General features: G+C 35.7%; 1 protein-coding gene across 1 annotated transcript in view; it reads right to left on the bottom strand.

Moving 5' to 3' along the window:
• The window catches only part of CHM (CHM Rab escort protein), a 188,365-nt gene that overhangs the window by 87,159 nt on the left and 85,620 nt on the right, over positions 1–15,586 (bottom strand). The window contains exons 6-8 of the mRNA XM_012464454.2: positions 13,641–13,757; positions 12,620–12,740; positions 10,892–11,117 (exon numbers count right to left, since the gene is read on the bottom strand). Coding sequence (XP_012319877.1) covers positions 10,892–11,117; positions 12,620–12,740; positions 13,641–13,757 — 464 coding nt within the window. The remainder of the gene's footprint in view (positions 1–10,891; positions 11,118–12,619; positions 12,741–13,640; positions 13,758–15,586) is intronic.

The raw sequence follows: 15,586 nt of genomic DNA, 5'->3' as shown, positions 1-15,586 counted from the left end.
AGGAATGAAAAACTAGAAAAACCACCTACCAGGTACAATGTTTATTACCTAAGAAAATAATATGTATACCAAAGCCCCTTGATGTAATTTGTATATTTGTCCCTAACGAAATCTCATGTTGAATTGTAATCCCTGGTATCAGTGGTGGGGCCTGGTGTGAGGTGACTGAATCATGAGTGTGGATTTGCCATGAATGGTTTAGCATCATCCTCTTGGTGCTGTTCTCATTACAGTGAGTTCTCATGTGATCTGGTTGTATAAAAATGTGTGGCACCTCCCTCTCTCTCTCTTGTTCCTGCTCTTGCCATGTGATGTGCCTGCTCCAACTTCAGCTTCTGCCATAATTGTCAGCTTCCTGAGGTCTTCCCAAACCCAAGCAGATGCCGTCACCATGCTTTCCATGGTGCTGCATCCTTCCTAAAGTCTGCAGAACTGTGAGCCAATTCAACCTTTTATTTTTATAAATAACGTAGTCTCTGGTATTTCTTTATAGGAGTGTAAGAACTGATTAAAAAGAAAACTAGTAGACAGAAATGGGGCATTGCTATAAAGATACCTGAAAATGTGGAAGCAGCTTTGGAACTGCACAATGAGCAAAGGTTGGAAGAACTTAAACAGCCCAGAAGATAGAAAGATGAGGGAAAGTTTAAAATTTCTCAGAGATTGGATAAATGGCTCTGATCAAAATCCTGACAGTGATATGGACAATGAAGTCCAGGTTGAGGAGGACTCAGATAGAAAGAAGGAAATTATTAGGAACTGGAGCAAAGGCAACCCATGTTAAGCCTAAGCAAAGACCTTAGCTGCATTCTGTTAATGTCCTGGGGATCTGTGGAAGCTTGAACTTCAGAGTGATGATTTAGGTTATCTGGTTAAAGTATTCCAGATATGACCTAGCTGCTTCTAATAGCCTACACTCAATGAGGGAGCAAATAAATGACTTAAGTTGGAACTTATATTTAATGGGAAAGCACAGTATAAAAGTTAAAAAAATTTGTAGCCTGGCCATGTGGTAGAAAAGAAAAGCCCATTTTTAGAAGAATCAAAGTGGGCTGCAGAGCAACCTCTTGCTAGAGAAATGTTCATAATTAAAAAGAAGCCAAGTACTAACAGCCAAGACAATGGAGAAAAGGTTTTGAAGGCATCTCAGAGAACTTCGAGGCAGCCCCTCCTATCCTGTGGGCTAGAAAGAAATGGTTTCAGGAGCCAGGCCTAGGGCCCTGCTTCCCTGCACAACATGCTCCCCATATCCAGACCACTCCAGCTCCAGCTTCAGCTCAGAGGACCTCAGGTTCGGCTCTGGTTGCTACTTCAGAGGGTGCAAGCCATAAGCCTTGGTGGCTTCCAGATTGTGTTAAGCCTCCAGGCACACAGAGTGCAAGAGTGGTGGGGGCTTGGCAGCCTCCACGTGGATTTCAGAGGATGTATGGGAAACCTTGGTTGTCCAGATAGAAACCTACTGCACAGACGGAACTCCCACAGAGAGCTGTTATTTGGTCAGTAGAGAGGGAAAATGTGGGGTCAGAGGCCCCATGCAGAGTCCCCACTGAGGCACTGCATAGTGGAGCTGTGGGAAGGGAGCCACAATCCTCCAGGCCCCAGAATGGTAGAGCCACAGGCAGCTTGAACCCTGCACCTGGAAAAGCCACAGGCACTCAACAACCTGTGAGAGCAGCCATGGGGGCTAAACTCTACGAAGCCACAGGGCCAGAGTTGCCCAAGGTCTTGGGAGCCCACTCCTTACAGGACTTACATGGGGTCTGTAGCCCCCTTTTCTTTTGGACAATTTTTCCCTTTTGGACTGGAAATGTTTACCCAACACTTAAACCTCCATTTTGTCTTAGAAGTAAATAATTTGTTTTGATTTTATAGGCCCAGAGGTGGAAAGAACTTATTTCCAGAAAAGAATTTGAATTTGGTGCTTGGGAATTTTGAGTTAATGCTGGAATGAATTAAGATTTTGGTGGGGATAATTGAAAAGGGATGCTTGTATTTTGAAATGTAATAAGGAAATGAGATTTGGGAAGGGCCAGGGACAGAATGATAAGTTTGTATGTTTGTGCCTGCCCAAAGATCATACTGAATTCTAATTTCCAATATTGGAGGTGTGAAGCCTGTTTGGAGGTGATGGTATCATGGGGGTGAATTTCTCCTTAATGGTTTAGCACTATTCCCTTGGGTGCTGCCTTCATGATAATGAGTGAGTTCTCACGAATTCTGGCTGTTTAAAAGTGTGTAGCACCTCCCTCTGTCTTGCTCCTCCTCTGGTCATGTGACATGTCTGCTGCCTTTTTGCCTTCCACCATTATTTTAAGCTTCCAGAGGCTTTCCCAGAAGTTGAGCAGATCCCAGCACCATGCTTCCTGTAAAGTTGCAGAACCATGAGCCAATTACACCTCTTTTCTTTATAAATTACCCAGTCTCAGGTATTTCTTCATAACAATGCAAGAATGGCCTACGACACACAGCGACATGCAATTTATCTACAGAGCAAACCTTCACGTGTACCCCCTGAAACTAAAATAAAAGTTAAAAACATAAATAAATAAAAGCTGTAAGTTAGAGATCAGCTTGTGCTACACAATTTCCTATAAATCTCATATCTTCAATTTTCCACATACAATACTCAGAAAAATTTCACCTGTGGTTGAACAATTGGTACAAAAGTGTTCGGTGGTGATAATTTATGTTATTTATTTATATATATATAAATTTATATCACATGCTAAAAGTGAAACATACTTATCCATCATCTTTTAACAATTCTACCATATTAAAGGAAAAAAAAATGAGATCAAATCTAGGCCACAGAAAAATGAAAGACTGAATTATCTAGAAAGTTGACAGTTAAATGCCCTCTTTTAGCAAAAGTAAGTAACAATCTCTGGACAGTCTACATCTACATCTACATATTAAAAAAAATGTAATGTTTGTTGCCACTGACACTGCTCCAATTAACAAGTTATAAATACATGACTTAGTATAAAAAACTTATTCCGAATCAGAATGTACTATGTTACCAACCACACAGATAAACAAATAGGTCAGTTAGGGCTTAAAAAGGACTTCTGTTTGGAAGCTACATTGTGAGAGTTTTAAAGTCTATAAAATGCATATATATTCTGTGCAATGTGCCAGAAAATTTATTAACCAACTAATTTATATTAAGGAAAATTGTAAAGCTTGCTAGACTAGAAAAATATATAGGTTTTGATGACTTTTCTTCCAATATGTTCCAATTATTATATCCTGACATATTAATGGATACTAGGTAGCAACATAAATATGTTTCATCTTCTTTACCAAAAAAAAAAAATCTACCTATTTAAATTGATAAAAGCCTCAAAGAACATTTATTCATGAAAGTTATATTTAGTAGTTAAAATGTCACATGCAGAAATCATTTAGAATGCAAGGATATGACTTCCAAATGTCTTTGAATCCTTCACATAAATATGCATGCATACCATTTATAATAGTAGCCTTGATGAGAACATGCTGTAACTGGCTGTGAGAAATGCGTAAGAGGCTTATATTAAAACAGAATATAGAATGGTGGTTAGAAATCACAGAACAGGTGACACCTTATTCTGATAACCTGGTGATAAAAAGTACAGGCTATGATGTATAGACGGTGATAGTGTTGCTACTTTAGGATAAAAATAAAACAATATTTATATGGAATTATAAAGCAGTATAGAGAGAATCTAATATAAAATTAAAAGTTAATATTTGTAATCAAGGAAATGCATGTTTATTATAATTCACAGACAGATTCATGTATATAAAATATAACCTGGTGATAAAAAGTACAGGCTATGATGTATAGACGGTGATAGTGTTGCTACTTTAGGATAAAAATAAAACAATATTTATATGGAATTATAAAGCAGTATAGAGAGAATCTAATATAAAATTAAAAGTTAATATTTGTAGATCAAGGAAATGCATGTTTATTATAATTCACAGACAGATTCATGTATATAAAATATAAGAACTCAAGAGTTACCTTAATTACCAAAGAATTACCCAAAAGTTTAATATATATTACTTTAAATACAACAAAAAGGGTCTTTTTGTTTCACCATATTGGCCAGGATGGCCTTGATGTCTTGACCTTGTGATCCACCCACCTCAGCCTCCCAAAGTGCTGAGATTACAGGTGTGAGCCACCTTGCTCAGAAGGATGAGGTATAATTTTTATAAAAAACATTCAATCTAAGCCACATGTAGGTTCTGCAGAGAATAAAAATATATTATTTCAGCCTTAAGGTTACAACCATCTTTGAAGAAAAATGTTTTCTTTGTCTAAGATTCAATACATAAGGTCACATTCTGAAATTTTATATCTGTACAGGACAAACAAAACTTGCAAATGTCTTTTCCCATCAAAAGAAATAAACAAAAACCAAATGCATATTTTTTAAATGTATGAATTAGAAATAGAGGGACTTAGTGGAAAAAAGAGAAATAGAACTAAATATTCCATTTTTGTAAAACACCACTAAGGAAGCGAGTGAGCTTTAGATCACTTCCCAGTCATCTGTTCATTCTGTCTCTGTTCCTTACTCTAAGCTCCATAGGACTGAGTAGCAAGTGGCAACATGACAGAAAACATGGTGTGTCTCCTCTGAATCAAGCAATGACACAGGAAGTGAAAAAGAGTAACTAAGAAAACCATAGGACTCCCCGCTCTTAGATTCAGTTGATAGAAGGACCTCTGGCTCCTGGGTGATGTGGCACTCCCCATTTATACCTACTTTGACAAGTAATCAGAAGAGAAAGAGCTTGTCTAGAAATACACAGATCTATCATATTTGGAAACAAGTTACTTCCAAATTTATAATGTTCTCACCTAAAGTCATAAAATCATATATTTAGGAAATATAAATTTAAAGATACCTACTTCCAATGGTAAACTGAACTAGATACTATGAAGAGACTTCCTGTTAATACCAAAACTAGCTCATGTATGAAATAACTGTTACTGAACCCAGGACACTGAAGGAGGAAGAGGAATGTCCACGGGAAACACTGATCTCCGTGTACATACAATACAAACCCTAACCTAAAAGTTTTGAGCAAGAAACACTGAAATTAAAAAAACAAAAAAAGTCTCGTGACAGTATCACTATGTGGAGGTTGTATTGCATTATTAAGTGAGAACGCCCAAAGGGAACTAAAATGGTCCCAAGTCTGTACTGCCTTGATGATAAAGCAAACACAAATAATCCCTGAAGAAAGGCACTCCTAATTTGGGTCTCCAGATTAAAATCAATCAAATATAAACTCTCAGCCAAGGAAAAGCACTGCACACACACAAAAAATAAACCATTGAGATGAATCAGTAGAAACAATACATGGTAATATTAGACCGTTACGAAGTTTAAATATTAGAGTTATCAGAAAGACAATGTAAATTATCTATACATGAAATGATTAAAAAAATAGAATAACTAATTTTGAAAAATGGACAAGTAAAATAATATATCAAGAATGACAAGGAAGATGGGGAGTTCTAAAAATGAAAGATAATATTGAAAAAAATGAATGGGTTACAGGTGAAGAGAATTAATACACTGGAATACAGATCTTAATTATGTATCCAGAATGCAGCCAGAAAGACAGGAAGATAGCAAATATAAAAAAGAGATTGAAAGATATAGAAGAGAGAATGCTAAGTTCTAAAACATACCTATTTAGGGCTCCAAAAAGGTGAGAAGAAAAAAAGGAAGAAAAACAACACTTATAAAGATATTGGCTGATAAATTTCCAAAACAATAAACAACATAAATTTACAGACAGAGGAAGCACAATATATTTGGTTGAGCCACAGGACAATGTTGGACTAAAATGGTTGAATAATGCTAATTTTATACGGTTTCACCTATACTAAGCAAGATAAATCTAAAGAAATCAACACCTAAGATTTACTGTAGAAAAAATATAGAACACAAAAGACAAACTATATTAAAAATGTGAGAGAAAAAAGATAACTCTGTAACTTTTCATAATAAAGAAATGACAAAGTATGCTGACATTGAACGTTTCAGCAGCAAAAATGGAACACAAATGATAATGGAATAAAATTTTAAAGTATTGAAAAGAAAAAAATTGTCAGCCTAGCACTGTTTACTCAGTAAACTTCCACTCAAGACAAAAAAGAAGAAAAAGTTATTATCAGATACATGCAATTAGGAAGCATTTGTCACCAATAGTTGTAAACTAGAGGAACTATTCTTAAATGCTTATATTAGAAAATTTTTTAAAGATGCATACTTAATTCATGAAGTTTCAGCCTAATAATTGGCAAGGGCAGGGGAGGGGAGAGATGATCTAAATAAAATCCAAAGAAAGCAAAATAAAGGTGATAATAAAGAGCAAAAAATAATGAATTAGTACACAAAGCTACAACTGAATAAAAAAATCCCAAATTTGATTTCTGAAAAACAGAGAGAGGTCGTAAAACTTGCCCAAAGTTACATGGCTAACAAACAGAAAATCTTGAACTTATCTTGTTTCCATACTTCAGGTATACTATATGACCTCCCAAAAAAAGCTAAGCATAACAAAAAAGATTGCTCTATTTGACTATATTAATCTTCATGACCTTTATGTATCATGAAAACCATAAGACAAAATGCATCCAACACATATAACTGAAAGAAGATAACTAATCGAATATATTTTAAAACTCCTACAAATCAATAAGAAAAAGACAACAACCCAATAGACAAATAGGCAAAGTCAACAATAAGAGGGTAGAGGAAGATGGTCAAATAAAAGCCGCTAGTGATCATCCCTCCCACAGGAACACCAAATTTTAACAACTAACTACACACAAAAAAAAGCACCATCATAAGAAGCAAAAATCAGGTAAGCAATCACAGTACCAGGCTGCAACTTCCTATCACCGAAGGAGGCACTGAAGACAGTCTTGAATCGCTGACGCCACCCCTCCCCAATTCCATGGCAGTGGCCACGTGGTGTGGAGAGAGAAATCTATGCATTTGAGGGAGCGAGAGCATAGCCACTGGAGGATATAGCATTGAACTTGGTGCTGCCCTGTCAGTGGAGAATAAACCTATGCTGGGCTCAGCTAGCATTGAAAGAGCATTTGGACCAGCCCTAGCAAGAGAGGAATGGCCCGTCCCAGCAGATGGAACTCGAGCTTCTCAGCAAGCCTTGCCACAGTGGGCTAAGGTGCTCTGGAGTTCTAGGCAAACTTGAAAGGCAGTCTAGGACACAAAGACTGTAAATCCTAGGTAAGTGCTAATGTTGGGCTTGGCTTAGAGCCCGTGGACTAGGGCAGCACATGACCTAGGGAGAAATCAGCCTGGGTAGCTAAGGGAGTGCTTGTGCCACCCCTTCCCAAACCCTAGGCTATGCGGCTCACAGCAATGAAGGTAAATAATTCCTTCTGCTTGAGAAAAGGAGAGCAAAGAGTAAGAGGACTTTGTCTTGCATCTTGGATAGCAGCTCAGCCACAAAAAGATACCAAGCAGAGTCATAAGACCGCCATTCTAGACCCTAACTCCCAGAAAACATTTCTAGACATACCATGGACCATAAGGGAACCCACTGCCTGCAAAGGACCCAATCCTGGCAGGGTTCATAACCTGCTAGTTAAAAAGCCCTTGGGTACAGAATAACCAACAGTAATATCCAGGTAGTATACCATGAGCCTGGGGTGAGATTCTGAGACATGCTGGCTTCAGGTGAGACCTAGTACATTCCCAGCTGTGGTGTCTATGGAGAAAGACTTCTGCTTGAGAAAAACAGAGAAAAAAAGAAAAGGGGCCCTTGTGTTGTGTGCTAAGGACCAACTCGGCCATAGGGGTGCAGAGTACCAAGCAGGCTCTCAGGGACTCCAAGTCAAGGCCTAGGCTCTTAGACAGCCTTTCTAGACCTACCCTCGGTCAGAGAGGATCACACTGCTATGAAGGGTAAGGCGCAGGCCTGGAAGCATTCAACACAAGCTTACTGAAGAGCACTTGGGATTTAGGTGAACATCGGGGTGGACTGGCAGAACTCCCAGTGGGCCAGTGGCTGTGGTGGCCACTGGGAAAGGCTGAGAGAAGTAAAATTATCCTTGTTTGCAGATGATATAATTTTATAGTAGGAGAAGCCTAAAGCCTCCATCAAAAAACTATTAGACTAATTCACTAAAGTTGCAGGATATAAAATCAATATAAAAAACAGTAGCATTTTTATATGTCAACACTGAAAAATCTGAAAAAGAAATTTTAAAAAGTAATCTCAATTAGAATACCCACAAATGCAATTAAATACCAAGGAATTAATCAAAGAAGTGAAAGATTCCTACAATGAAATCTATAAAACACTGATGAAAGATATTCAAGAGGACACAAAGAAATGGAAAACCATTCCATGTTCATGGACTGGAAGAATCAATACTGTTAAGATGTCCATACTACACAAAGCAATCTACAGATTTAATGTGATCTATATCAAAATATCAATGGCATTCTTCAGAGAAATAAAAAAATCCTAAATGTATATGGAACCACAAAAGACCCAGAATAGCCAAAGCTATCCTGAGCAAAAAGAACAAAACTGGAGGAATCACATTACCTTACTTCAAAATAGTCACCAAAACAGCATGGTACTGTAATAGAAACAGACACATAAACCAAAAGAACAGAATAGAGAACCCAGAAACAAATCCACACACCTACAATGAACTCATTTTTGACAAAGGTGCCAAGAATATACACTGGGTAAAAGAGTCATTTCAATAAAGGGTGTTGGGATAACCGGATATCCACATGCAGAAAAATGAAACTAGACCCCATCTTTCACTGTATATAAAAAGCAAATCCAAATGGATTAAAGAGTTATATCTAACGCCTCAAACTATGAATCTACTACAAGAAAACATTGGAGAAAACCTCTAGGACACTGGTCTGAGCAAAGATTTCTTGAACAATGCCCCACAAGCACAGGCAACTAAAGCAAAAATGGACAAATGGGATCACATGAAGTTAAAAAGCTTCTGCACAGCAAAAGAAACCATAAAGTGAAAAGACAAACCACAGAATGAAAGAAAATATTTGCAAACTATCCATCTGACAAGGAATTAATGACCAGAATATGTAAGTAGCTCCAACAACTCTACAAGGAAAAAAATCTAATGATGTGACTAAATAATGTGGAAAATATCTGAACAGACATTTCTCAAAAGGAAACAAACAAATGGCAAAGAGACATATAAAAAGGTGCTCAACATCACTGATCATCAGATAAATGCACATCAAAACTACAATGAGATATTGTATTGCCCCAGTTAAAATAACTTTTATTCAAAAGAAAGGCACCAGCAAATGCTGGCAAGGATATGGAGAAAAGGGAACCCTCAAACACTGTGGGTGGGAGTGTAAATTAGTACAAACACTATGGAGAACAGTTTAGAAGTTCCGCAGAAAACTAAAAATAAAGCTATCGTATGATCCAGCAATCCCACTGCCGGGTATATACCCAAAAGAAAGGAAATCAGTGTATCAAAGGGATATCTGCATACCACATTTGTTGCAGCACTGTTCACAATAGCCAAGATTTGGAAGCAACCTAAATGTCCAGCAACAGATAAATGGATAAAGAAAATGTAGTACAGTTACACCATGGAGTACTATTCAGCCATAAAAAGAATGAGATCCTGATATCTGCAACAACATGGATGAAAATGGACGTCAAAGTGAAATAAGCCAGGCACAGAAAGATAAACAATGCATATCCTCACTTATTTGCGGGAGCTAAAAATTTAAACAATTAAACATATGGAGACAGAGAGCAGAATCATGGTTATCAGAGCCTGGGGAGGGTTTTGAGGGGGTAGCGGGTAAGTGGGAATAATTAATAGGTACAAAACGTAGTTAGAAAGAATGAATAGAATCTAGTATTTGATATCACAACAGGGTGACTACAGTCAATAATGATTTAATTCTACATGTTAAAATAAAGAGTATAATTGGATTTTTTCAACACAAAGGATAAATGCTTAAGGGGATGGATACTCCATTTACCATGATGGATGGCACTTGGCATACCTGTATTAAAGTATGTCATGTACCCCACAAATATATATATGCCTACTATGTACCCACGCACACACAAAAGATTTTTTAATGTGTAAAACAAACAAGAAAAAGACACAAACAAGTATTCCCTGAAGATAAAACATGAATGGCCAGTAAACAAATGAGAAGAGGTTCAAATTCATAGGTAATTAGAGAAATGAAAAATCAAAATCCAATGCAATGATAATTTATGTGAGTTAGATTGACAAAAAATTTTTAAATGTTGGCAAACATGTAAAGTTTTGGGTATTCTTGTGTACTGCTAAAAGGTTATAATTGGTACAGCCCTCTAGAGAAATAACTGGACACTATGTTATAAAGTGTTAACATTCATGTATCTCATGACTCGGGAATTCCACTGCTAGATACGTTTTCGAGAGAAATTCTTGAACATATATAATTTGAAACATACACAAGGGTGTTAATTGCAAAAAACTGGAAACATCCTGTGTTCATCAACAGAAAAATGAAAAAACAGATTGTGGTGTAGTCACAATAAAATACTATATATAGCAATAAAAATTAACTAAAATGACTCAATGACAATACTTTCCATCATGCTATTGAGTGGAAAAAGGAATTTATAGCATTTTTATAAAGCTCAAAACCAGGCCACACTGAATATATCACTTAGTTGTGTAGACAGGCAGGAAATAGATAATTTAAAAAAATAGAACGAAGTATGCGCTTGCATACACTAAATCTTGAATAAACGTCATTTTTGCCTTCCTAATTTTCATCTGTTATTCAAGTATCACCTTTAGAAGGGACAAGAAAACCAACGGCAAACTTACCTGCAGAAACACTGGGGGAGTTCTCCTTGTCCATATAAAGGAAACAAAAATGGAGTGTTGCCATACCGCCCAAGACAGTGAAGAAAGTTTTTGGTAGCTTTGAGACCATCTATGGTACTGCTGGCTGTCTGTGATGTCATTGCAATTGAATGCAGGACAATATATTGAAGGTTGGGGGTTAGTTTTTGAGTTTTTAAATATTCATAAAATGTAATCTCTTCATACCCTATGAAAAGATGAAATTTTTTCACTTACAATCAGAACTAAACTTCTATTTAAAACCACCCCACAAAAAGGAGTGTTTCAAAGTCTTCACAAAGGCTGCAGGTTGGTATTACTATATTTTGGACAGTGAAGGTTGATCTTAGAAAAAAGTGAAAACAATCTTGCTCTCCTATTTGGAGTAATGGCACATTTTTAAGTTTTAAATAATGAATTTTGATTGAGCATTTTGCGGATTAAAAAAAAAAAAACTAGAAAATAATTAAATAATTGAATGGGTTACCACAGTTTGCAATTACCTCACTTTACTGTCATGAAACCTGCAGGATAATGCCAATAATGGTACTTGAAAATATTAAAACACTGTGACAACATGGGAATGTAGTGATTTAAAATGATAAATACGTGAGTTTTGCAAAACGTATACTTCTCACTAATACTCAGAAAATAAACTAAAAAATAATAAAACGAATTTCTGTGCGGCTACTATAATCAGTCTTTTGGCCATATAATCACATCAAAACATATGGGACCCCTAACAGCTACTCCTTTAAACCAAAAACAGAAAACTACATTGGACTGTTAGTAGCAGGAAATACAATCCCATGATAAAAGACAAAAACTTTATGGAAATAATTTACATAAATAAAAATTATAAAAATTTACTGAGAGAACTTAAGTTTATACAGCCACTATGGAAAACAACATGACAGAATCTAGTAGACTTGAAGGGTTAAGAGCAAGGATTAGAATTTTATTATTTCACAGAGGAAAAAAACTACTGCTGAACTTCTCATTATAACTTTAAATTATCAATAGTATACTTCAATTCTGGATAACACTTTCAGACCAAAGGACTTAAAAGTATACAGCTCTGATGCTAAAATGGCATAATCAATTTTTAACAGACTGTGAAGTAACTGTCCCCAGATCACATAATGAAATAGATCAAAGCCAAGAACAGAAACCATGCCTTTTCTGAATCTACTATTTTCCCCCCATATACCATCTAGCTTTTTATTTTCCAAACAAAATAGTTCAAGATTCTAGGCAAATCCTGGAAAATGAAAAAATATATAGTATTTCCATTTATGAGAAAAAATAATGGACTCATGAAAAGGGATTATCATCTATGAAGAGTCAGTTGACAGTAGTATTTAAATAATAAGAATAAAAATTAAAATCTAGCATGCCACTTCAGCAATAATGAAAATATTTGCACTGTAGCCACACGTGGCTATGGAGCCCTTGAAATATGGCTAATGAGACTGAGAAACTAAATGTTTTTATTTTATTTCATTTTAAATAATTTAAATTTAAATAGCAACACGTTACTAATGGCTAACCTATTGAATAGTGCAGTTAAAATGCATTTTAAAACAGTAATAAGTGGCTCACTTATTATGCTTTAAGAAGTTTAATGCTTTAATATGCTCACAGAGCAAGCATATTAAAATAGTAAGAAATGTTAAATAGGTGGAGAACACAACTTAATGAAAAAAATACCTTTATATTCATCAGGATATTTCTCATATTCCATACAAAATGTAAGAAATTTCATTAGCATTCGCTTTTCTACCATAGAAAGTTGTTTGCTATTAAAGACATCTGCTCTGGAACAAGGTACCTGAAAAATATTATAATTTTAAGTCAAAAAACTGCTTCCCAATGATACAAGTATTCCAAATTATACTTTTTTCCCTTTACATATAACAGGATTATCATTTCCATCGTAGCCAGGCTTTTTCACATCACCTTCCATCAGTACTAATGGCATCTCTGCTAACTTCAGAGCTAATTGTGAGCTTTCTTACTTAATTCTGTCAAGTTACTCCCCATGCCATTAAAAGGCCAACGGCATGTCACCCTAACACAGAACAAATTTAGCAGTGCTATCTAAAACAAATACTGTGGTTCTCCCAACATACATGTTAGCACATTTTTATGCCTTTTCTCCAATTAATCTGCCTTTTGTGAGTTCATTTTTCAGTGAAACTTCAGAGGGTTAAGAGGAGTGTTTCCTTTGGTCCCTACAGTTTTGGTGCCATAAGCAGGACAGCAAAGCTGTGCTCTTCTGGAAACTGCAGTGAAGAACCCAGGATCTGATCAGCTGTCATAAGGGTCAGAATTTTTTTTTACCAGCAAGGCTCCAGGCCTCCTTCTGTCTGTGGAATCTGATCAAGTGGACAGTAAAAAAAATAATAATAATAAATCACTGTTTCTTTCTTTTCCCTCTCCAAAATCTTGATTAACGGGAGAAAAGGATTGGTGTGACTAGTCTTGGGTGTAGTGCCCCTGGTGTGATTTTTGGTACTTTGTGCACTTTTTGGTACCAACGCTAAGCTGCAGAATAAGTCATGAGAAAATTAGCACTAGAAATTTTAATTAAGCATTTACATTTGTAAATCACCATACAGGACTGGAATTTACTGCTTTATGAGGAAAATAACAATCTTATTTGCTTATCTTTCCAAAACAATAATAACTTAAGCTGATGCCCAGTTACAATTCTTGATCGCCACAGTACCTGTTCCACTCTTCCATCTCGAAATGCAAGAATCCTGGTAATATTTTTAAACTCTGCATATCGACTAACATTAGATTTGATTAGAAGATCAATTAGTAATCCTCGAGAATACAGCAGCTGTACAAATAAAATATTTTAGAAGATAGAAGTTGAAATAGTGGAAAAATTGGGAAACAATAAAGATACATAATTTTGTTATATTTTTGATTATTTGTAGGAAGTATCACATCTATAAATATTATAATATATAACACAATCTATTACAGGTTTATAATTGATTAGCTGAAATTCACAATCCAAAAAACTTTGCAATCCGTAAGTTTTTTCATAACTTGTTTAGTAGCAAAACATGATCCAAACTGATAAGGTACTTCTGGCTTTGTTTGTCCAAATTATTGTAAATATTCATACATTTCACTGCAGAAATAATGTGTTTAGTTAGAATGTCTCCTCAGACCCTGCTAATAATTTAACCTAACATATAACATATCAGCATATGTACTTCATTACTTCCTAAAATATTTTTTTTATCTTAATGACAGAACACACCAAGCCCTGAGGGTTTTGGATAGGAGACTATAGTCTTACACAAAGCCAGGTAGTTATAAGAAGAAATCAGCCCAGTGAACCTCCTTATCGCATTAAAAAAGAAAAAAATATTTGTGATGCATTTACACTGAAAGAGTTAAATTATAAGGTCCCTCTGTAATTTTAGAAGTCTGGGTTTATATGAGATAAGTTGTTCTCAAAAATCGAAGATGATGGCTATTGCTGGCAAGTATATGAGAAATTGACTTAATCTTTCAACATCTCATAAGTAGTATCAGAGAGATAAAAGCAATAATGTAAGTATTATCTAGCATGTTAACCGTATGGTTAAATGCAACAGATCTGACTTTTTCCTACATTAAGATACTCTTAAATAATGTCTGTAACTCAATAAATATTAAAAACAAATGTTAGAGCTATAATAAATAAATGGGAAAAAGAAAATTAGCTTTACTATACAAAGAAAAAGGAATCTCAAAAATCAATCTAAACCATTAATCTGAGCATCTAATAAGTCAGTAAAGATTACCAGTAAATCAATACCATTCAAGTAAAATTTTATAAACTAATAGTTCAGCATTCTGTAAAACCAAATTGACATCACTTTCTTAAAACTAATCTCATTATCCTGATTAAATATGGCATGTTACTTCATTACCCTCTTCCTAACACACTACATAACTGATACAGCCCATGCCAATTCTTAACTCTATAATAATGATAAAAAATAATTACTTCAAAAAACTCATTTTTTTAAAAGATACACATTTGAGATTCAAGGATCCCCGAATAGCCATAATAATTTCACAAATATTAAGATATAAAACAAAAAAATGCATTTTTATTAAGATCCAATAAAGCTTAAGGTTTAATGCCAGCTTGAAAAATAATGCATTTGAGATATCACAGAAAAACGAAAACAAATTTCAATTAAAATTATACTAGATTTTTGTTTCTATTGCTCGGAAATAATAAACATATACCATATTAAAATCTAAGCCTCTTTTTCTTTTCTTTTTTTTTTTGAGGCAGAATCTCACTCTGTTGCCCAGGCTGGAGTGCAGTGGCTCTATCTCAGCTCACCGCAACCTCTGTCTCCCAGGTTCAAGCCATTCTTCTGCGTCAGCCTCCCGAGTATCTGGGATTGCAGGCATGTACCACCACGCCCAGCTAATTTTTTGTATTTAGTAGAGATGGGGTTTCACACGTTGGTCAGGCTGGTCTCAAACTCCTGACTTTAGGTGATCCGCCCACCTCAGCTTCCCAAAGTGCTGGGATTACAGGCGTGAGCCACGGCGCCGGCCTAAGCCTTTTTTTAACCACCCTCTAAGTGATCTACCACAGCAATTCTAAGTGATCTACCACAGTGATGAGGGGCTAAAGAGCAGTGCAATTTG

Source organism: Aotus nancymaae, unplaced genomic scaffold (genome assembly GCF_030222135.1).
Source record: "Aotus nancymaae isolate 86718 unplaced genomic scaffold, 86718_ANA_hifiasm-v0.15.2.pri h1tg000004l, whole genome shotgun sequence".
In the NCBI taxonomy this organism is placed as follows: Eukaryota; Metazoa; Chordata; class Mammalia; order Primates; family Aotidae; genus Aotus; species Aotus nancymaae.
Note: the sequence above shows the minus strand (reverse complement) of the source record. Positions and strands in the feature narration are given on the sequence as shown.